Source organism: Theobroma umbraticum, unplaced genomic scaffold (genome assembly GCF_002168275.2).
Source record: "Theobroma umbraticum cultivar Fairchild unplaced genomic scaffold, ASM216827v3 scaffold_239.0, whole genome shotgun sequence".
Classification (NCBI taxonomy): Eukaryota; Viridiplantae; Streptophyta; class Magnoliopsida; order Malvales; family Malvaceae; genus Theobroma; species Theobroma umbraticum.
The window spans coordinates 276492-297226 of NW_018397279.1; the positions used below are offsets into that span (position 1 = coordinate 276492).

A 20735-nucleotide genomic window follows, 5' to 3' on the forward strand; every position below is an offset into this window, starting at 1 on the left:
CCACCTTTCAATTTTAGGAAAGAAGGTGGATTTAGTTTTGTAGAACTCAAATTTGTCGGCCATTTTGTGATGTATCTTTGATTTGTATTGTTCACAAATTTCAAGGGAAAAAATGAGTTCACTTTCTGATCTAGCTGTGGCAGTTGGACTAATTGTAGAAATCTTTGAAACAATCCATGAAATCTGCATCTAAGAATATAACAACACCAAACAATTCTTCCAGCATTAATGCAAGTAATGCTATACCTGTTGCTGTAGAATAAATCCTTCAGGAATCAGATGCCTTTAACCAGGGAAAGTTGTGAAATGCCACTAGTCAGCTCAGGGAAGATTGCCTGCATTATCCATGCTTTACTATTCTAACATTCAGGATTGAACTTTGAATCATTAGATCAAACAAAGCAGTAGGAATCATTTGAAACTTTGGCTCAGCATAAAATTTTAGCACATGCATGAGAATTTAAGAACACATAGAGTAACTTTTAGTTTTGTTGCAATGTACAACGCATTAGAGTCAAGGTTTTTGGCACATGAGAAGACTTTGTGTATAACAGACAGTGTATCAAAATTTTGGAAAAATATTTTGGTTGCATGGACCCCTTGCAACCCCACCTTTCCTACAAATTTGTTACTTTCTTGCCCCATAACGTGAGGATGGGGGGATGGACATGGACCCATGGAATAAAAACTGAAGCTTTTACCTAGAATCCTACCTATCTCAAACATGTGATCAATATTTTGTAATTTTCTCACCAACCAAACAGAAAAATCAAAGAAATTCGATCTGAGTTTGAGTTAACTCAAAAGGACTCAGCTCCGAGTGCTACACTTGACCTAATCTTGTACAATAATTTAATTAGCAAAAATGATTAGAAGAAAGATCAAAGATGCAGACAAGAAAATCTGCTTATGTCATTGCTTGCATTACTTTTTTTTAAAAAGAATAAAGGGGAAAATTAAGATAAAGATAGAAGAGAATGTGAGGGAAGTAACATCATTGGAATGTGGGGAAGAGAAAAAATAAGTGTCCATATGTAAAAACAAATGGTTCCAAAGGGCCCGTACGAACTGGTATTTGTCATGTCAATTTTTAGTGGGTGACCACTTTCCACTACTGGTTAATGTCTTGTACCCTACCCTCTGGCTCTTCTCGTTTGCTGTTTTGATTTTGATTTGAGTTTTTGGAATCTGAATTGGAGTTTTTGATGTAAAGTTGGATCCCATTACACTATTTAGATCATCATATCGTTTTTGTTATCATCATACAAATAAAGAAAACCGAGTCTTTGATGCCACTCTCTTTTGATTCCTTGGATGCTTTTGCAGAAGAGAAATTGAAAGGTAGGAGTGCTGGATATGACTTTGATAGCATTAGTTTGATGAACCATATTAATTTATTTGATGGAACGAATGGCCTGCTTGCACATAACCTCAAGTAAATATCAAGACAGGATATTCCCCCCAATGTCTCAAGGTTTGGGTCTTGGGACCAGTAAGCTTTTGGCCTAACAGGATCAGTTTCTCATCCAAATTAATGCAGAGTTGCTAGCAATACAGTCAGATGAGGTACATGAATTTTCTGGGCTCTTGACTAGATTGCTTATTCCATTACTGTTCAAGCTGCAGTAAAAATTACAAGGAGTTGAAAGTTGAAACATGTTGTAGAAACTAAATACTGGCGGTTAATATGGTTATTAACTGTCAAATGGACCCACTGAAACCTTTTTAGGGGCTGAAATTAGTGGTGCAAGATCATGCATTGGTGAAATAGATAGCACTTAGTAACGCACATAAGAGAAAAACACAAGATAAGGGATCTCCAAAAGAATCTTCCAAGAGTGCATAAGGTCAGGCCATTATCAGAATTATTATAATGATTAGTTGAGTGATGATAAAATAATAGAGTGAAAGTTTTCTATGCCGACGCCATGAAAGATCAAGCGAGTCCTCAGAATCCGGGTTTTATTCTGTTACTGCACACAGGCCAGCTAAAAATTTATGTATATGTGATGAACTGTGCATAATTTTATTATTTTAATTCTATGCTGTGAAGAGATCCAATGCTTTGAAATATCCTGTTGGCTGGCATCGCAGATTTAAAGTAGATTAAACAATACTAGTAATTAAGTCATAATTGTATTCTGTATAGTCGTACAGGGTTATTCCTCAGACAATAAACATGTGCCTAGGTGCTCAAGTTTTCAATTTTCCAATGTCTAATCACAGCGTGAAACACAACTTGTTTGGATGGAAATGATAAAGTCATGGGCAATACTGATTTATTACAGCTCACCAACAAGCTGATGAAGAGTCTGGTTCAGCTGGCCGGCATGACATTGAAAAAAAGGGTTTTTCCTTTTCCTGGTCAGAAGCTTGTATTCAGAAAGTTGTTGCAGGTACCATAAAAATAAAAAGAAGAAAAGGCTAAGTCTGAAGAGGGTTTCCCAAAAGCTTCAGTGGATTTAAGTTAAATTCAAGGTTTGTTGGCGCCTTGTACTTATTTCCTAGCTAGGTGCCATTTGGCAAAAAGGAATATACCTTGAATTCTTTAGTTAGAGTGTTTTTTTTTTTTTTCTGAGTCAGGCCAGATTAATTCCAGAACAGTCATAAGGAGCCCTGTTGAACATCTTTGATTCCTTGTCTTCCTATCATCTGAAAGCAACCCCAGCAGGTGGATGATTTCTAGCCAGCCACTTGCCACACTGTGGTCCTGCAATGCATGTGTGCCAGAGGACAATGAATACAAGACTAAGACAAATCAATAATCGTAAGAGCTTATCATTAAGCGTTAGGTTGTGTTTGAAGTTCGGAAGAATGAGATTGACAGAATGGTATCTGAAACTACACAAAATCACAGACAAGGTTGGTTTTGCCCCAGACAATTGCTTGTAGGATTTGAGAGTACGTTAAAGCTGGAGTTGACCATGCAATCCCACTCTTGCAGCTCACGTTACACGTCTCACCGTAATGCGGCAATTACTGTATTGTTGACACTGACTCTTACTGTAATCACAATAATAGGCAGCTAGACCAGCTCTACCACGGCCATCTGTTTTAAGCAGAATAATAGACTATGATTATTGCGGACATGGACATATCATATCGTTTCCAATTTCATAGTTCCACCCTCTCCATCTCCCAAGTTTCCTGGCTTGCTGGCCTCTTCAAAAGGCCCAAATTCAATATAGCAGGTTAGCTGACTTGCTGGCCTAGTGCCATGCAATCGGCCGAAAGGGTCCATGTCCAAAAAACCATACATAATCAAGATGAGCAGTCTGAAAAATAGGCCTGAACAATGACCCAACGAAGAAGACCTGTCACTCGTTACAAGAAGACCCGTCAAGGACGTCCGACTTAAGACCCGTCGAGTCTCTTCTTTTAAGTTCAACCAATTTATTGTATGCGCAGTAAAAGTCCAATTCATTGGCTCCAAGGGTCAATGCATTCAACTTTCAAGGAACAAGCTTATTCATATAGTCAACAATAACAAAACTAGAGACTAGCAGAATTGGGTGGGAATAATGATTAAACTGAATTGAATTTAATTTGGGTAAATTTGTTCAAAGAGTTTGATTTAATTTATTTATTTTGTTAATTTTTAATTTTAAAATTTTTGAATCAAATTAATATTATATATTATATTTTAAATTTATATATAGTGTATGAAACCCTTTTATATTAATTTGATGGTTTATGTGAAAAGATAATTTTTTTATGTTTAGATTATTTATATATTTCATAATTATAAATAAAGTTTATAAATTTCAATATTATAATTTATAAAAGATATAAGTAATAAAATTTTAATTTTGTTAATCTAAAATCAAATTAATCAAATTAATTCGATATTTAATCTATCCAATTCTCTTTTAAATTTGATCGAGCGTTATGAATTTTTTAAAATATTTTATCCATTGTATCAGACCAAATGGATTAATTGCTAACTCCTATGCTTACCTTTCCTTGCACCTTCCGCCAGGACGTGTACGAAGCCATGATAAGTCAACTCCTGCAAAGACTTGCAGCATTAAATACTTAATCCTGAGGCTATGGAATCTAGAAAGGAAGATGGAGAACTCATCAACAGTGATGAGAGAAAGACTAGAATTGTTTGAGATAATCAAAGACTCCTTTCAAATCGCCTTCAAGAATCCCAACTTCATTTTGTTTACCTTCCTCACTTCCCTCCCTCTCTTTTGCTTCCTGGTTTTGTATGAAATCATCCTTCAGTATGTCCTGATTGAAACAGGAAAAATTTTGCAGGAAGCAGCTGATCCTTTCCAAATTTTTGGTGATGATTACGAAAGACTAGTGGACATTGAAAACTTGTTAGGGAAAGTTTCTTCAAAGGCCCTTCTACTTGGTTTCTTATATCTGGGAATCATCCATATCCTAGACCTCTTCAACACTATTGCAACTGTGGATGTGGCATCAATAATCTATGCAGGGGAAACGTCCATCAGTCTCAAGGACATGTTATGCAGACCTGTGATGGAAACAAGGTTCAAAGGGCCTCTAATCACATCTATCTGCTCTCTCTGTTTAGCTTTTCTTATTTTACTTGGGCTGCTCTCCTTTGCAACATACATATACATCACATCAGCAGATGTTTTGTTCATGATGCTATTTGCGGTGCTCTTTATAGCTCTATTAGCAAAGTACATGGAGTGGAGTTCCATATGGAACATGGGGATTGTGATTTCAGTCCTGGAAGAGAAACAGGGGGATGTGGCGTTACTGGTCTCATCATATCTCAGTAGATGTAACAGGGCCTGTGGATTTTTCATAATGTTTGGGTTCTTCGCTTGGAGGCTTGCTCTACGATTCTCATGCCTTTATCAAGGATGGGACAATGGGGGAAGTACGATTATGATCACGGTAGGGCATATCGGCCTTGTTTGCTTGGCAAACTTGTTCAAGTGGGTGGCCATCGTGGTATACTTCTATGGTTGTAAGAAGCAAAGTTCCCATCAATATACTGATGAGGAGGAGGTAAAATTCAGGAAGGACTTGCAGGCCCAGCCTATCTAATAATTTCTTATGTACAAGTTTTGACATTTTAGTGAATAATGTACAATTGACATGTTTTTACATGGAATTATTCCCAGCAAAGCATGATCAAGAAATTTAAAATTCTAGTTTATTGCCTCTCTGTCCTCTTACATTCTCTCACTGTTACCTTTTTTTTGATCTGTGTTTGAAAAGTACGTACTTATAAGAAAACAATTGAGTTCAATCATACAACATATTTGTCCCTAATTGAGCAAAAATAAATCTATAATTGCCTAGAAATTTCATTTTTGGTACATAATTGCTTATACATTTGGCTGCAGAAAACTTTGTGCATTAAGCAGATCTACCTAAAAACTACTTCCAGACTGCCCTTTATCTTATCCTTAAACACCACATAAACATGAATTGCGGGGTGGTAGTTCAAGTGAGCTTGGGGCCAAGCATCTTCTCTGCAGATGATGGCAAACAGAATGCTGCAGAATGGATCTGGATCAAATTACAAAAGATTGTGAAGTTAACTAAAGCATATAGGTTGATTAGCAAAATAGTAATCACCTCAGCATTGGAAAAATTCAGGGGCCCTTTAACTTTATTATGATTGCCAATCACATCCACTCCAGTCACCGGGTGCCTGAAATCGACTACAGGGCCCTCAGAAGAGCAAAGCATAAAATCAATCACCCCACTGCAAGTTGATTGGCAAAACACAACCATCAAAATGAATATATTCCACCAATTTGACTATAGACACACATTTATCTTGGCCAATCTTAATAGAGGTCTGCACTTATGGATGCACAAGTCAAATCTTCAAAAGAAATCTATAGCATATACCTTGGATAGGTAGGCACAGTAGTCCATGCATATGTTGACAGAACCTTTAATTATTGGGCGACGTCCAATGATATGCATGTGAAGCCATAAACTCGCCGCCTGTGTGCAAACCACACCTCCTGGGCAAATGGCCTTTGCTACAAACTCAAAAAAGGCTTCTTGTAAAGTTCTTGTGCAGGTCTTGTATAAAAAGATGGATACACATGGTTTTGAAAGAAACAACAAATTTTAACTTGCATCAGAGCTAACGTAACAATTAATGGCAGAGGAAACTTACTAGTTGGATCAGAAGAATCAACTATAGTGGCATCATAAGTACCCCAGGGAGCAGCTTCTAAAAATTCAACTCCTGCAAGGTTTTGAAGGGGAAAAACCTTAAAATGAATACATTAAACAAATAGAAGACAAATAAGATCAAGGAAATAAGACTGCAGATGGTACCATCGGCAATATGGAGATTAACGTGTAAGTCCTCATATCGAACAGCTACATAGACCTTGGCAAAAGAGGGGGAAAAGTGAATGTCAGACAGCACAGATACCATCCTAATCTGACGCAGACACCCAGTTGCATTAAGTTGAAAAGCTTCTAATTTTCCCATCTGTTCAAAAGGTTGTTTCCCTTTTGCAATTTAACAATAATATGTCATTCTATGGTGATTTTTTGTCAATACATCAATCTAGAAAAAACTTGACAATCTCTTATGATTGAGGAAAAATGAAGACGATGAGCAATTTACATGCATCAACCACCATAGCATCTATTTCACATATATCTATTTGCTCAAAGGAAGAATGATGAGAGACACCTCAGGCAGGACGCCACCATCAACTCCACCAATGACCAACACCTGATGAAGAATATAATATCCAGGTTAACATTATCTGTTTAACAATAACAATGTAATGTGAGAAGTGAGATAATATTGAATTTATGAAAATTGAAATAAAACATTCTTTGAGTTCTCAATGGAGCAAAGTGGAGGGTGAGTGATCATTTCTTGAAATGCATACACTCATCCCTTTCAGTGACTTGAATAACGCCATCCAAGACAAGAACATTGCCATATGTAGCAGACTACTAGAAGAAATCTAAGTGCAAAACGACAACTGAAAGCATTAAAAGATTCAATTGCTCACTATTACAATCGATAAGATCGGGAATGAAGTGTGCAAAGAAGTTTTCTTATTTTCCCAGATGAATAAAACCTGAAATACTAGAACATCTTGATAGTCAGACTTGCCCTGAAATAGTATGTTCTCTAACTTCAAAGACTTCAAAGAATTAGCTTCCCCTGTCAAAAGTTCGATCATAATTCAAACTATCCTTTTGCCTTATCATGAACGAGCTAGCACATAAAAATCAAAACTTTTTTAACCCAACAAAGTTAAATAACTTCATTACCTAAAACAAACTCAACAAGCAATTAAAAAAAGTAAAAATTGCATCTTTGAAAACCCAGTAATCCTGGAAATTTGATGAAAAAGAGAAACTTTACCAGGCCACGATGAGCTAATTTCAGAGAACCGAGCAGGAATAACAGAGAACATGCCTGAAACCATCGGATTGTTAAAGACTGCACACTTTTGATACTCAAAGGAGCAACCAGCTGCAAATTTGGGTTTAGGAACAGAATTTAGAGAAATAAAACTTGAAACCCAATTGAGTTTAATGGGAATTTAATTGGTTTTAAACCTTTTCAACATAGATGGTAAGGAACCTAACACGGGGTGGGAAGTTGAGTAAGCTAAAGAATCTGTTAACTCTTGCGTGTCACTTAGTTATATATGTGAAAAATGAATGAGAGAAATAGAAGCAAACAATTAGAAAAGCATATTTAGACGTTTACCCTTGTAGCTCACAAATTCCAACCTTCCCATTGACCCTTGTAGCTCTACCGCCCGCAAATAGTTACCTCCGAGCTCCATGCACTTTCTTTGGTTTCCCGCAGATCTCTCCTCTCTTCCTTAACCAGTTTCTCTTTCCACCACCCACTATCTCTCTCCTTCCTCTCTCTCTCTCTCTCTCTCTCTCTCTCAAACAGCTTTCCTTCGCATTCTTCCTCCTTGTCATCGCCGTCGCCGCCACTTTTTTTCTTCTTCTTTTCTTTCATTTTTTATTTATTAACACATTTGATATTTTGGGTTACGTTGTGTATCTTTTAATCCTTCCTCTTTTTCCATCATTTCTCTTTCGCCGCGGAATCCGTGTAACATCGGAATCCGCAATGGAAGATGAATAGCATAATCCCTTCCTTCCGCTACTTACCTTCCTCCTCCCCTCCTCCTCGACCACCTTCCACCGCCAACGCTCCTACCGACTTCTTCCTCCTATGGCGCTACCAAATCCTCGACCCGGACAGCGACATTGTTTCCTACTGGAACCATGTGTTCTTGGTCATTTGCATTATGTCACTCTTCATAGACCCTCTCTACTTCTTCCTCCCTTACGTTGGAGGCCCTGCATGCTTGAGAACCGACGCCAGCATGGGGGTCATCATCACGGTTTTTAGGTCTATGGCTGATCTTTTATACCTTTTAAACATGCTAATGAAGTTTAGGACTGCATTCGTCGCACCGAATTCTAGGGTTTTCGGAAGGGGTGAGCTTGTTATGGATGCGAGGGAGATTGCCATGCGCTACTTGAAGTCGGATTTCGTCATTGATCTTGCAGCTACCCTACCACTTCCTCAGGTTATTGTTTAAAACGATTGCGTCAAATAATGGGATTTTTTATACAGTTAGGAAGAACTCATTTGAAAATTTTGCTTCATAAGGTACCAACAATACTAATTAGATATGCCTATATATGTTTGTTTCCACATTCTTGTTATTTGATGTTCAAGAGTAGTTTTAAATATATTCTTCTTGAATAATCCTAAATGGTCTTAATTGTTTTGTATGCTTAATTTGGGATACAATGAGAAGCTTTTTATAGTCTTCAATGTTATTTGTTCTTCTTGGGGCTAAGTTTTTGCAACGTTTCACCATGCAGTTTGTCATCTGGATAGTTATTCCAACCACACGAAACTCCAGAGCTGATCATGCCAACAACACCGTGGCTCTTATTGTTCTCCTTCAGTATATTCCGAGGCTGTTTCAAATTTTCCCTCTTAACCAAAAGATCATTAAAAGTACTGGGGTTGTTGCTAGGACTGCTTGGGCAGGAGCTGCGTACAATCTCCTTCTATATGTACTTGCCAGTCATGTACGCATCCAGTAACTGCTTTGCTTGTAATTTTACTCCCCATATAATTGTAATATTTCATTACATTCAACTGGTTTCTGACTGTTGGTGTAGGTATTAGGTGCAATATGGTATTTGTGTTCCATCACAAGGCAGTTTTCCTGCTGGAAGATGGAGTGTGCAAGAGAGAATGCCTCTAAACTTCTTGCTTGCGTCCCAAGTTTCCTAGATTGTAATAGTTTGACAAAACCGGAGAGGCAATATTGGGTGAACGTCACTAATGTGCTTCATAACTGTGACGCAACGAACAGCCTTGTTGATTTCAAATTTGGAATGTTCGCAGATGCTTTTACTACTAATGTTGCTTCCAAGAACTTTATTGTAAAGTATCTGTATTGTCTTTGGTGGGGTTTAAGAAATTTAAGGTATGACCTCAAATTTTGGATATTCAGATGGATCATGTCCCTCGCCCCAATCTGTATAGCATAAACTGATTTTTGGCTAGGTCTGATCTCTGGCAGAACTGCCCTGCCATTGTATGTCATTTACCTTCTTTGTCATTCATATCTCTGTCTGATAATCCAATGGAACATTTAAGCAATACCCTGGTGTGTAAGATAGGATTCACTAGTGTTACAGAAAATTGAAAGAGGCTAGAAATCAAAATGTGCTTTTTGAATTGATGTTTTAATCGGACATGTTTTACTAAATGAAGATGTGTATTATGCATTAATAGTTTCTTTCAACTTTATGCTTATATATCCAACCTGTTTTCTTTGCAGTTCATATGGGCAGAATTTGGAGACAAGCATATATATCTGGGAGAATCTGTTTTGCATTGTAATATGTATTCTTGGATTGATTCTGTTCGCACTGTTGATTGGCAACATGCAGGTAAATATACTACCACCTTCACTATTTTCTCACTCTTGTAATTTTAACCCATATTAGATTAACATTTCAAATTACTTGAATAAGGATGGTAACCGTGCAAAACAGTAATGAATAACTGATGCTGAGGTTTTCTTTTCTTTTTCCTTGAAGACTTCTTTGCAATCAATGACAGTCAGAATTGAGGAGTGGAGGGTTAAACGAAGGGATACTGAGGAGTGGATGAGGCACCGTCAGTTACCTGAGAATTTGCAGGAACGTGTTCGCCGGTTTGTTCAATACAAATGGCTTGCTACAAGAGGAGTTGATGAAGAATCTATATTGCAATCATTACCCTTGGATCTCCGTCGTGAAATTCAGCGCCATTTATGTATTTCACTTGTTCGCCGTGTATGTCTATCTTGGTACCTTCTCTTGTTATTTATCGTTGGCGCATTCATTTCTGCTATAAATAAAAGAAACCAATTAGTCCAGGAAGCCACATGATCCTTTCTATATACTTGTTGGCCACCATTTTATTGGAAGAGGAAGCATTTTACTTCTAAAAGGAACTTGTTTCATAGTTTTAAGCACTTGGTTAATTAGGTTGATTTTTCTTTGGTCTTGGTTCTCTTCTATGTTTAAACATTTTATACTCTAAACCCTTCAATTAATGTTGTCATTTTAGTTTATGTTTGATGCTGACTGTATTCTCCCTTTCTTGGTATTGTAATCTGTCTAACATTATGCAACTTTTGGTAAGAATTAGCTGGTTAGTTTAGGCTGGAGAAAGTAATTGATTTCTACCCCTGGAATCACTTGTTTCTTGAACAACTTTTTATTTCATTGGCCAGGTTCCATTCTTCTCACAAGTGGATGACCAATTTCTTGATGCCATATGCGAGCGTCTTGTATCATCTTTGAGTACTGAAGGCACTTACATTGTTCGAGAGGGCGATCTGGTCAATGAGATGCTATTCATCATTAGAGGGCAACTTGAGAGCTCCACAACCAATGGAGGAAGATCAGGGTTCTTCAACTCCATCACACTTAGACCTGGTGACTTCTGTGGAGAGGAACTGCTGACATGGGCCTTGATGCCAAACTCTAGTAGTCTGCCCTCTTCAACTAGGACCGTCAGAGCCCTTTCTGAAGTTGAAGCTTTTGCACTCCAAGCTGATGACCTACAATTTTTCGCACATCAGTTCAAGAGGCTTCAAAGTAAGAAGCTCCAGCATACTTTCAGGTACTATTCTCACCAGTGGAGGACATGGGGTGCATGCTTCATACAGGCTGCTTGGAGAAGGTTTAAAAAGAGAAAAATGGCAAAGGAGTTGATTACCAGAGAGAGAAGCTTCTACTACAGGTCATTATCTGACCAAGAGTGTTACTATATTGATGACATAGAAGATGAGGATGAGAACATTGAGAGAACATCCACAGATAGCCCAAATAATGTTCAGCATCTTGGAGCCACAATTTTGGCATCAAAATTTGCTGCAAATACTAGAAAAGGGTCTAACGATAGAAAGGTTGCTGTGATTGATTCGTCTTCGAACAGTTTAAAGATGCCCAAGTTGTTTAAACCTGATGAGCCTGATTTCTCTGTAGACCATGAGGATGGTTAGATAGAGCAAGAAAACTAGTTAGAAAATGTTCATAACATGGCTTGTGTAAATCTTACTGGTAGAATAGCATTTAAAATCACATTCTTAACTCTTTAGTGTTGATTTATTCACTCACAACCTCAATCCTATAAAATTAAATGAGGTGTTTCTGAACTCTACAGCCAAATTAAACAAGAATTACAACCACATTTACAAAATCCTATAACTTGTTGATCATGTTCTGATATCTAGAGCTAGATTATGTGTTGGCTGTTAGCTGTATAACTTGAAATTCAATCAGCTAAAACCTGTTGACTTGAGACCAACCTCAAAGAGCTCGACTGGTTCAGTGCTTATCTAGCTGAGTAATGTTGTTGCTGTCTAAGGAGACCGTTTAAAAGAAAGAAGAAAGCCATGCAACAGACACGTGATTAAATTAGTATATTAATTAATTTTATACTTTTCTTTATTAATATTAAAATCTTTATTAAAGTAAACTTTCTTTCATTAAAATTAACTAAACATTATGCCAGAAATGTACCATATGTAGGCAAGGGCGGTGTCATTGGCGATAGGCGAAAAGGTGAAACTGAATGCTGCTGTTGGTAATGCAACTGCAAGTGTTGTCAGGTTCCAAGTTTAAAGACAACCTTGACTGATTCGATGGACCAAGTTCAAAGACAATATCTTGACTAATTAGATGGATTATTAGACTATTCATATCTAACATCAACTAATTGATCAAAAGATTTATCCAGTTTTTATATTTTTTAATATTATTTAATTTAATTTTTATACTTAAAATCGAAACAAATTAATCTCTTAATTTTGAAAATTATGTCAAGTTAATCATTTTCTCCTAACAACATCTAATTTTGACATCATCGATGACGTTAAAGTCGACATATCACATTTTGATAGCGAGGCGTGCCACCTAACACCCAGTGATGATGTGATAATATCACGTAACAATATATGTGGGCGTGACAGTACTGACATCGCATTGACATGCTGACATGTCAGTGTCAGATGACAAATCAAAATTTTTTTTAAAAAAACAATCTACCACATCATAACAACTAAATTGAACAAAAATATATAATACAGAGATTAAATTGAACAAAATTACTATATTGAGGGACTAAGTTAAAAAAATATTTAAAAATATAAATATTTAATTATATAATTGATATATTTATTAATAAGTCAAATATTTAAGTGTAAAAGATTTATGGTGTTAAAAAAGATATATAAATATTTTTTTATTTGATTATTTGATTCTATAATATGTAAATTAATTTATCTTTTTTACAAAAATTAAGTTTAAATTCTCCTTCTATAAAAAATAATTTGAAAAAATTTCATATTTAAGTCAAATTTAGATGAATAACTTGTATTATGTTAAAATAAAATAATATTAAATGACTAAATATGTTGATCTAGTTACAACTTTCACAATTTACAAATACACATTCTTTTCAAATTATTCAACTCTTACTCAATTTACTTTTTATTTAAATTTACTCAAATTAGAAAAATATATTGATATAATTACAATTTTCACAATTACTAATACACATTCTTTTGAAATTATTCAACTCTTACCCAATTTACCTTTTATTTAAATTTACTCAAAATTTTTTATGAAACGATTTTACTTAAATTCAAATACCACAATCAAATTCTACTAAATTTAAATTTAAATTATTAATTTGGATCTACAAAAAATTTATTAATAAAACAAAATGGTACAAATATTTACAATTATATTTTTCAACAATAAATGTAGTCTTTAATCTAGAAAATTTCAACTTAAAAAATATAACTTGAAATATTAAACAAATAAAAACATAATAAATAAATAAATAAATGGAAAGGTAAAGCTCATATTCTATGGTTATAATAAGACGTTTGTCATGTCTAAATTAAGTAAGTCAGAATGAGAAATTATTTTTATAATCATCACTAACTTCATATCTCTATTTTTTACTTTTTTAAAAGAAAAATCAATATATTTCGCTAATTTTGACTTTAGCTCAAGTTAAAACTAAGTTAAATATATTTCAAATTTTTATACTATTATAAATAAAAGAAAAAAAATTTATTTAATCATTTTATATTATTTTATTTTAATGTAATATAAGTTATTCATCTAAATTTGATTTCAGGTATGAAACTTTTTCAAAATTTTTTTTATAGGAGGAAAATTTAAACTTAATTTTTATAAAAAGATAAATTAATTTATATATTCTAAAATCAAATAATTAAGTAAGAAAATATTTAAATATATATTTTTTAACATCATAAATCTTTTACACTTAAATATTTAACTTATTAATAAGTATATCAATAATCTACTCAAAGATTTATACTTTTTAAATATTTTTTTAAATTGAGTTCCTCAACATCTCAATTTTATTTAATTTAGTTTTTGTACTATATACTTTTGTTCAATTTAATACTTATGACATAGTAGAATTTTTTTAAAAAAAAAATTTTTATTTGTCACAGCACTACCAAGTCATAGTATAGTGCTACATGGTATTGTCAAGCCATCACTCAATGCCACATAGCATGCCACATCATCATTTCAACGTCACGTCATCAAAATATGGCATATCAATACTGAAATCACTCTTACGTCAACATTGACGTCATCTTTTAAAAGTAAAATTGGATGCCATTAAAAGAAAAGATTAAATTGATGTAATTTTTAAAATTAAAAGACTAAATTATTTTGATTTCGAATTGAAAGATTAAATTGAATAAAATTAAAAAATATAGAGATTATATAGATCTTTTAATCTCAACTAATTAAACTCACAACTCACAAGTATGCCTTGTATATGTATAATATCTAACCGAAAAAAAAAAAAGAATAATAATATCTTACATCTATGATTGTGTCATTGACAATTTTTTTTTTTTAAGTTTGGCTTTGTTCATTAGAGATTTAAGATAGAGTAGGAAACTATTTCATCTTTTCCCTATTTGGGACTTTTTATCCAAAGCATACAAGTTGTTTGTCTGGCCTGTAATGGACGAACAGGGTCACTATTTCCATTTTCCCTCTTGGTGCATGAATCTATACAAATACGATTATTAGATGAAAAGCTGGCAATGATTTCAATCATGGAAACCCAAAATTACCAACGACTTTTACATTTTCCAACTTTATATTCTAATTTTGGGATCCTGCAAACATGACAAAAAGTGGAATCTATTGCCCATATATGTAGAGCATATAGAGTATGCAGATTTTCTGGTTTTTGGAAAAAAGCAGAGTGCAATACGTCACATTCTTACCAGATCAAAGTTGGAAGTTTGCTCCGCTTAACAAATCAACCAGTCCCAATTCCCAACAAGATCATCCACTAGCATTTATTAATAGACAAGGTGAAAAAATTCCAACGCTGCAACAGTAAATTTCTATTTAGGCGGCTCACTGTAACTTATATTTTGTTCTCAACTTGATATGGGAAACAAGGAAAATTCTACCAACTATGTCTGTGATAAGGATTGGATTGCCTGACTCTTGTATAAGCAATAATGACGTGTTTAGGCAAGTTGCCTTTATCAATGTTATTCCTTCATTTAGACTGCAGGTAACTCAATAAATAGGTGATGATTGGCCTTTGAGCTTTTTCATTTTCCTTGCTCTTTTATTCGCATGGAAATCGACTGTTTCCTTTTTTATTTGGATGATTGCCTTATTTCTATGACAAAGCAGGTTGTCGGGACTCAAGTTGCTCTTGTGCATGGGATTAAATCTCGCAAATTAAGCAATAATGAATTTAAGGAAAGTGATTAATCCTTGAAAAAACAATGCAAGGAAGTCGAGTTGTCCTTATTCAGCTGTGTCTTTAGAGGCAAAGTACAGAAAAGTTTCACCGCTTGGCCAAGATATTGTAGCATGTCGAGAAGAGTCCAATTGAAAATGATTATAAGGAGACTAAATGAGCGAGCCTGTGTAAGCGATTGAGAAGAGAAGTAGAACTAACAACAGCAATATTTGCAAACTTGATGGCCGCTCGAAGGCTATCCTCTCTGATCTCTCTTTCTTCTTCTGCTACTGCTGCAACTTCTTTAGGTTCTTTTGGTAATATTGATCTCTCCCTACCTCTCTCTCTCTCTCTGGAGTGAATGCTTTAGTTTCTCTGGTGAACTTTTCCAAGCACGAAAGTCACTTCATGTTTCTTGGATAAAACATCTGAACTACTAACCTTGTATCTTGTTCCTTTTTCCTTCCTTCCCATGTTTCCCTTCCCCTATAGTGCCTGTGCTGTACGTGTAGTCTCAAAAATATAAATATGTTTATGTTTTGGTACCAGGTTCAATATTCATTCACGGACTTTCTTTTTTTTTGTTTTTTGTGTGTAGTTTAATGGTTGTTTAGATAATTGTTTGCTGAACGCCATAAATCTTTATTACACTGTAACAAGCAGCATGCTATATGGATTTAATGAGTGAAAAAGTAAAAACTGTCTTGATCCTGTCATATTGCTTGAGGAAACTGAATCTTTTGACTACCAAAAAGAAATCAATCAATGATATCATGTAGGGCGATTTTCTAGATGGGGAAGAGGAATTAATAGCTTCAGTACCCCTGCTGCAATTGATGAACCTATCAGTCCATCTATTCAGATAGATCATACTGAGCTCCTCATCAATGGACAATTTGTTGATGCTGCATCAGGTTAGCCTCTCATTGTTTGATAGTGTTTTTTCGTTTATATGTATACCAACAAGTTATAGTATAACATTATGTATGATCATTGAATAAGAAGTAAATATATATGCAATGGAACTAATCCATGAATATTTTCTGGCTCAGGGAAAACCTTCCCTACCCTTGATCCTAGGACAGGAGATGTGATTGCCCATGTTGCAGAAGGTGATGCTGAAGATGTCAATCGTGCAGTTGCTGCAGCTCGCAAAGCATTTGACGAAGGGCCATGGCCTAAACTAACTGCTTATGTAACATCTGCTTTGCTTTCACATCCTTCCTTTTGTCTATAGCCGCATTGTTTACTTCGTTCATTGTGCTCTGCAAAACATAGTTAAAGACAACGCTGAATGTTAAGGTGTATGAGAATTTTACCTGACTCCTACTGTGAATATGAATAGGAAAGATCACGAATCATGTTTCGTTTTGCTGATTTGCTTGAGAAACACACAGAAGAGGTAGCCACACTTGAAACTTGGGATAATGGGAAACCTTATGAGCAAGCTGCTAAAATTGAGATACCAAAGGTTGTACGTATGTTCCGATATTATGCTGGTAGGTGAAGTATAAAGGAAAAATCACATCCTGTTGTTATCTTGCCATTATAGTGTTGTTCCTTGGTTTAGAATATTAAAGCTTTTCGCCCTATTCTTCAGGCTGGGCAGACAAGATTCATGGACTCACTGTTCCAGCTGATGGACAGCATCATGTCCAAACACTGCATGAACCATATGGTGTAACTGGTCTAATTATTCCTTGGAATTTTCCTCTTCTGTTGTATTCTTGGAAAGTTGGCCCTGCTTTAGCTTGTGGGAACACAGCTGTCCTGAAGACAGCAGAGCAGACACCACTGTCTGCTCTCTATGTTTCCAAGCTTTTTCATGAGGTATGTCGCTGCCAAATTTCCTTTGTGTTTGATATGAAATTCATCCATCCCATGGATCTTGCTTTTAACATAATTTGGTCTGTTGGATATTGAGGATATCATACAAGGTAACAACGCTGAGAAGGCAATTTTATTGCATTACATACCAAAGCCGTAGTAGAGCTGGTTATGGACTATACCCTTTTAGATATTATCGTTCGTAAAATTCTACCCCTCAAGGATAGAGCTTGTAGGCAAGTTCTTTCAAGAAAACCTAATAAAAACCACTTCCTAATTCTATATCAAGAATTTAATCCACAGAAACAGCAGTGCTTCGTTCCTACATTGTCCAAAATCAGATTCTAGAAACATCAACAGCTATAGCAGACCTTAGTACTCGGTGTATATTGAGACATTCCTCATTTCATTTTTATTAACATCATATTGTACAAAATTGAATTCTGCCTCTCAGGCTGGACTTCCTCCTGGCGTTCTAAATGTGGTCTCTGGATTTGGGCCTACAGCAGGTGCAGCACTTGCTAGTCATATGGATGTCAACAAGGTATTTTACAAGTTTTGGGATTCTGTTTTTGAATTTTTGGTAGGGGTTTCTCTTAACTGTTGAAGGACAATTTTTGGTTTCTCCCATATCCATTTCCAGTTTATGATGGGATCAGAACTTTATTTGACCAGGCATGGAGCTGAAGTGAATCCATAGAAAATATTATCTAAACAGTTTGTGTTTGCAGCTGTCATTCACAGGTTCCACTGCCACAGGTAAGATTGTACTTGGACTGGCTTCAAAGAGCAATCTTAAACCTGTAACATTGGAACTTGGAGGAAAATCCCCTTTCATTGTATGCAAGGATGCCGATGTTGACAAGGCTGTTGAGCTTGCACATTCTGCCTTGTTCTTTAATCAGGTTTGTTCTTTCAAATCCTACTATAAAAACCAATAGGATATGAACAATTTCTTGAACTAGAATTGTGCTAAAGATGTCATAGCATTACTTTCCATCTGCAGGGTCAGTGTTGTTGTGCTGGTTCTCGCACTTTGGTGCATGAAAGCATATATGATGAGTTTGTAGAGAAAGCAAAGGCTCGAGCACTGAAGCGTGTAGTTGGGGACCCTTTCCAGATGGGGATTGAACAAGGTCCTCAGGTGAGAAGCATGACCTTCGAACAATAACATCCTTTCTTCATTATCCAAACAGAGGACTTTGTGCATTGCCATTTTTAGGTGAATTAAAAACAAGTAAATTATACCTATTCGTTGTATCGATATTCTGCACTGATGCATGACACCAAAAAACATTGGCTCGTTATATTTAATTTTGTCTTGTCTTTTGAAACATTGGTTTTCTCTTCCTAGAGATTCATGGAAAGTGACATTGCTTATGCCTCTTCTGATCCATTAGTATAGGCAACTACACAACTACAAAAGTGACAAATTGCGATCAAAAGAAGCACACACACACACACACACACATCATCTATGAGAAACTGAAATCTTTTCGTTTCTTTTGTTATAATTTAGATTGATGATGAGCAATTCAAGAAGATCCTCAAGTACATAAGGTCCGGCATTGAAAGTGGAGCTACACTTGAATCTGGAGGTGAACGACTCGGCTCCAGAGGCTACTATATTCAACCCACTGTTTTCTCAAATGTTCAGGTATCAGCAATAACATTTCTTTTTGGTCACTATGCTGATATTTCTTTTTATTTCTGAAAGTAGCACAGCTAATATAATTCCCATTAATTCTTATACCAATCAGGATGACATGTTGATAGCTAAGGATGAGATCTTTGGTCCAGTGCAGTCCATCTCAAAGTTCAAGTAACCTATCAATCATAGTTATGTCTTGCTTTGATGTTCTTGGGTTTTTTGGGCCCTCATTCACTGCTTTGATTTACAATAGGGATCTTGATGAGGTGATTCAAAGGGCAAATGCAACTTCTTATGGACTGGCTGCTGGCGTTTTCACTCAGAACTTAGAAACTGCCAACACCTTGACTCGTGCATTGCGTGTTGGGACGGTATGGATCAACTGCTATGATATATTTGATGCTGCTATTCCTTTTGGTGGGTTCAAGATGAGTGGACAGGGAAGAGAAAAGGGAATCCATGGCCTTTCTAGTTACCTGCAAGTTAAGGCTGTTGTCACTCCTTTGAAGGATCCAGCGTGGTTGTAATTTATTTTCTCAACTTGCCATCATCTAAATCTATATTTGAGCACAGAAGGCACTGACGATCTTAATTACAGCTTGTTAACGCTATGAATAATTCTTCTCTCCCATTTGGTATTCGCATTTTGTATGATGTACTTATCGTATGCTTTATTAATCCAATGAATAATCTGCTCTATTAACTAAAATTAGCCTGTCATAATGAACAGCTTCTATTTTTAATTAATATATGAATCAATGATGCCAGGACACGTGGGGACTTAAGAACTGAGAATAATTCTGAGGACACAACATCCACTGCCCCTGGCTAGCTCCTAGTAAGATAGCTTTCATTTCTCAAAATGGCGAAAAGGGTCCATCATTAGCTGTATAAACTGACAAAACCCAGCAGCCCTAGATATTGTTAGAATTTTTTGTTCTTGAAAGGCAGATAAAATTTCATATATAAGAAAAAGAAACACAAGGCTACAGGTAGGAGAAACCTAACACACAACCCCTAATCGCCAAGTCAATCCAAAATAAAACCCATCAACAGTTGCAAGAGAAAATAAGGTCCCAAGACAAGCCTGACAGAACACCCAAAACACAATAATCTGTACATCAAAAATCAAGACAGCCCAAAACTCAAAACACAAACTCAGCAGTGTAGCAACGCAGAGACTAGAAATTCAAAAAGTGGCAGCAACAAAAAAGAAGAAAACGCCAATGTAATCCAAACCACACAGCAGTGGGAAAAGTCAAATAGGAAGATCAAGCAACGGTAGGAAAAGAGCGAGCAATTTCTAATAGCCTAGCGATGTGCCATTAAAGATAGTGAGTTTTTATTTGTGGAGGAAAATGTTAGATTTTCAATGGAGAGTTATAAATTTCACATCGATTTTGTATTAGAATGAGATTAAGTATTTAAGGTTCACATAATTTTGATTTGCATCATTTTCAATCTATAAGGTAAATTATACATTTAAGATTCGCACAATCTTAAATTTGCATGATGCTTTTTGTAAATCAAAACTATAAAGTCAATTGGTCAAAGTAGATAATATTTTATAAGACTATGATTATTGGGTATCAAAATTGTGAGGCCAACAAGTCAAACAGATAATGTTTTATAGGACAGTAATAGTTGACTCTAGAGTACTAATGATATGCCATTGAAGATAGTGGGCTCTTATTAAAGTAAGGAAAAATGTTAGGCTTTAGCAAGAAGCCATTAATCCTACATCTCGGAGGATATCATGGTTCTAGTAAAGAGTTATGAATCTTACATCAATTGTGTATTAGAGTAAGACTGGGCATTTAAAGTGTACACTATCTTCAACTTGTGAGGCGTCGACTAATGGGCCAAAGTAAACAATACCTTGCAGGATCGTGACAATTGGGTATCAAAGTAGGGCAACTGAGCCAAATCAAACAATACTTTGCAAGATTGTGACATTTCCGTATC

At 35.6% G+C, this 20735-nt stretch overlaps 3 protein-coding genes, 1 non-coding gene and 1 pseudogene across 4 annotated transcripts; 3 read left to right on the plus strand and 2 right to left on the minus strand.

Annotated features, from left to right (window-relative positions):
* The first annotated feature begins 3944 nt into the window (after positions 1-3944).
* On the plus strand, positions 3945-5167 carry LOC110427978 (uncharacterized). Its single transcript, XM_021443646.2, has one exon. It carries the CDS (start codon positions 4069-4071, stop codon positions 5029-5031), a length of 963 nt encoding a protein of 320 aa, XP_021299321.1. The 5' UTR covers positions 3945-4068; the 3' UTR covers positions 5032-5167.
* A 229-nt stretch (positions 5168-5396) lies between these two features.
* On the minus strand, positions 5397-7775 carry LOC110427770 (spermidine synthase 2-like; annotated as a pseudogene).
* A 122-nt stretch (positions 7776-7897) lies between these two features.
* LOC110427769 (cyclic nucleotide-gated ion channel 18-like) lies at positions 7898-11643 on the plus strand. Its single transcript, XM_021443365.2, has 6 exons — positions 7898-8540; positions 8842-9054; positions 9148-9458; positions 9816-9927; positions 10078-10314; positions 10758-11643. The coding sequence occupies exons 1-6, from the start codon at positions 8082-8084 to the stop codon at positions 11529-11531; spliced, it is 2106 nt and encodes a 701-aa protein (XP_021299040.1). The 5' UTR covers positions 7898-8081; the 3' UTR covers positions 11532-11643.
* Positions 11644-13387: 1744 nt separating this feature from the next.
* LOC149526312 (small nucleolar RNA snoR8a) lies at positions 13388-13482 on the minus strand. The gene has a single exon (XR_016352140.1). It is a non-coding gene; the product is annotated as a small nucleolar RNA snoR8a (small nucleolar RNA).
* Positions 13483-15163: 1681 nt separating this feature from the next.
* On the plus strand, positions 15164-19479 carry LOC110427915 (benzaldehyde dehydrogenase, mitochondrial-like). The gene is made up of 11 exons (XM_021443556.2): positions 15164-15609; positions 16072-16206; positions 16345-16487; positions 16638-16791; positions 16893-17122; positions 17574-17663; positions 17851-18024; positions 18126-18263; positions 18639-18776; positions 18880-18941; positions 19024-19479. Exons 1-11 carry the CDS (start codon positions 15534-15536, stop codon positions 19295-19297), a joined length of 1614 nt encoding a protein of 537 aa, XP_021299231.1. The 5' UTR covers positions 15164-15533; the 3' UTR covers positions 19298-19479.
* The last annotated feature ends 1256 nt before the right edge of the window (positions 19480-20735 follow it).

Excerpts from the sequence above, each read along its gene's own strand:
- LOC110427769 (XM_021443365.2), top strand. The coding sequence starts at position 8,082 with ATGAATAGCATAATCCCTTCCTTCCGCTACTTACCTTCCTCCTCCCCT. Across the intron at positions 8,541-8,841 it reads CTACCCTACCACTTCCTCAG|TTTGTCATCTGGATAGTTAT; the intron begins GTTATTGTTTAA and ends TTCACCATGCAG. Across the intron at positions 9,459-9,815 it reads TGGGGTTTAAGAAATTTAAG|TTCATATGGGCAGAATTTGG; the intron begins GTATGACCTCAA and ends TTTTCTTTGCAG.
- LOC110427978 (XM_021443646.2), top strand. The coding sequence starts at position 4,069 with ATGGAGAACTCATCAACAGTGATGAGAGAAAGACTAGAATTGTTTGAG.
- LOC110427915 (XM_021443556.2), top strand. The coding sequence starts at position 15,534 with ATGGCCGCTCGAAGGCTATCCTCTCTGATCTCTCTTTCTTCTTCTGCT. Across the intron at positions 16,207-16,344 it reads ATTTGTTGATGCTGCATCAG|GGAAAACCTTCCCTACCCTT; the intron begins GTTAGCCTCTCA and ends TTTCTGGCTCAG. Across the intron at positions 16,792-16,892 it reads TATGTTCCGATATTATGCTG|GCTGGGCAGACAAGATTCAT; the intron begins GTAGGTGAAGTA and ends CCTATTCTTCAG.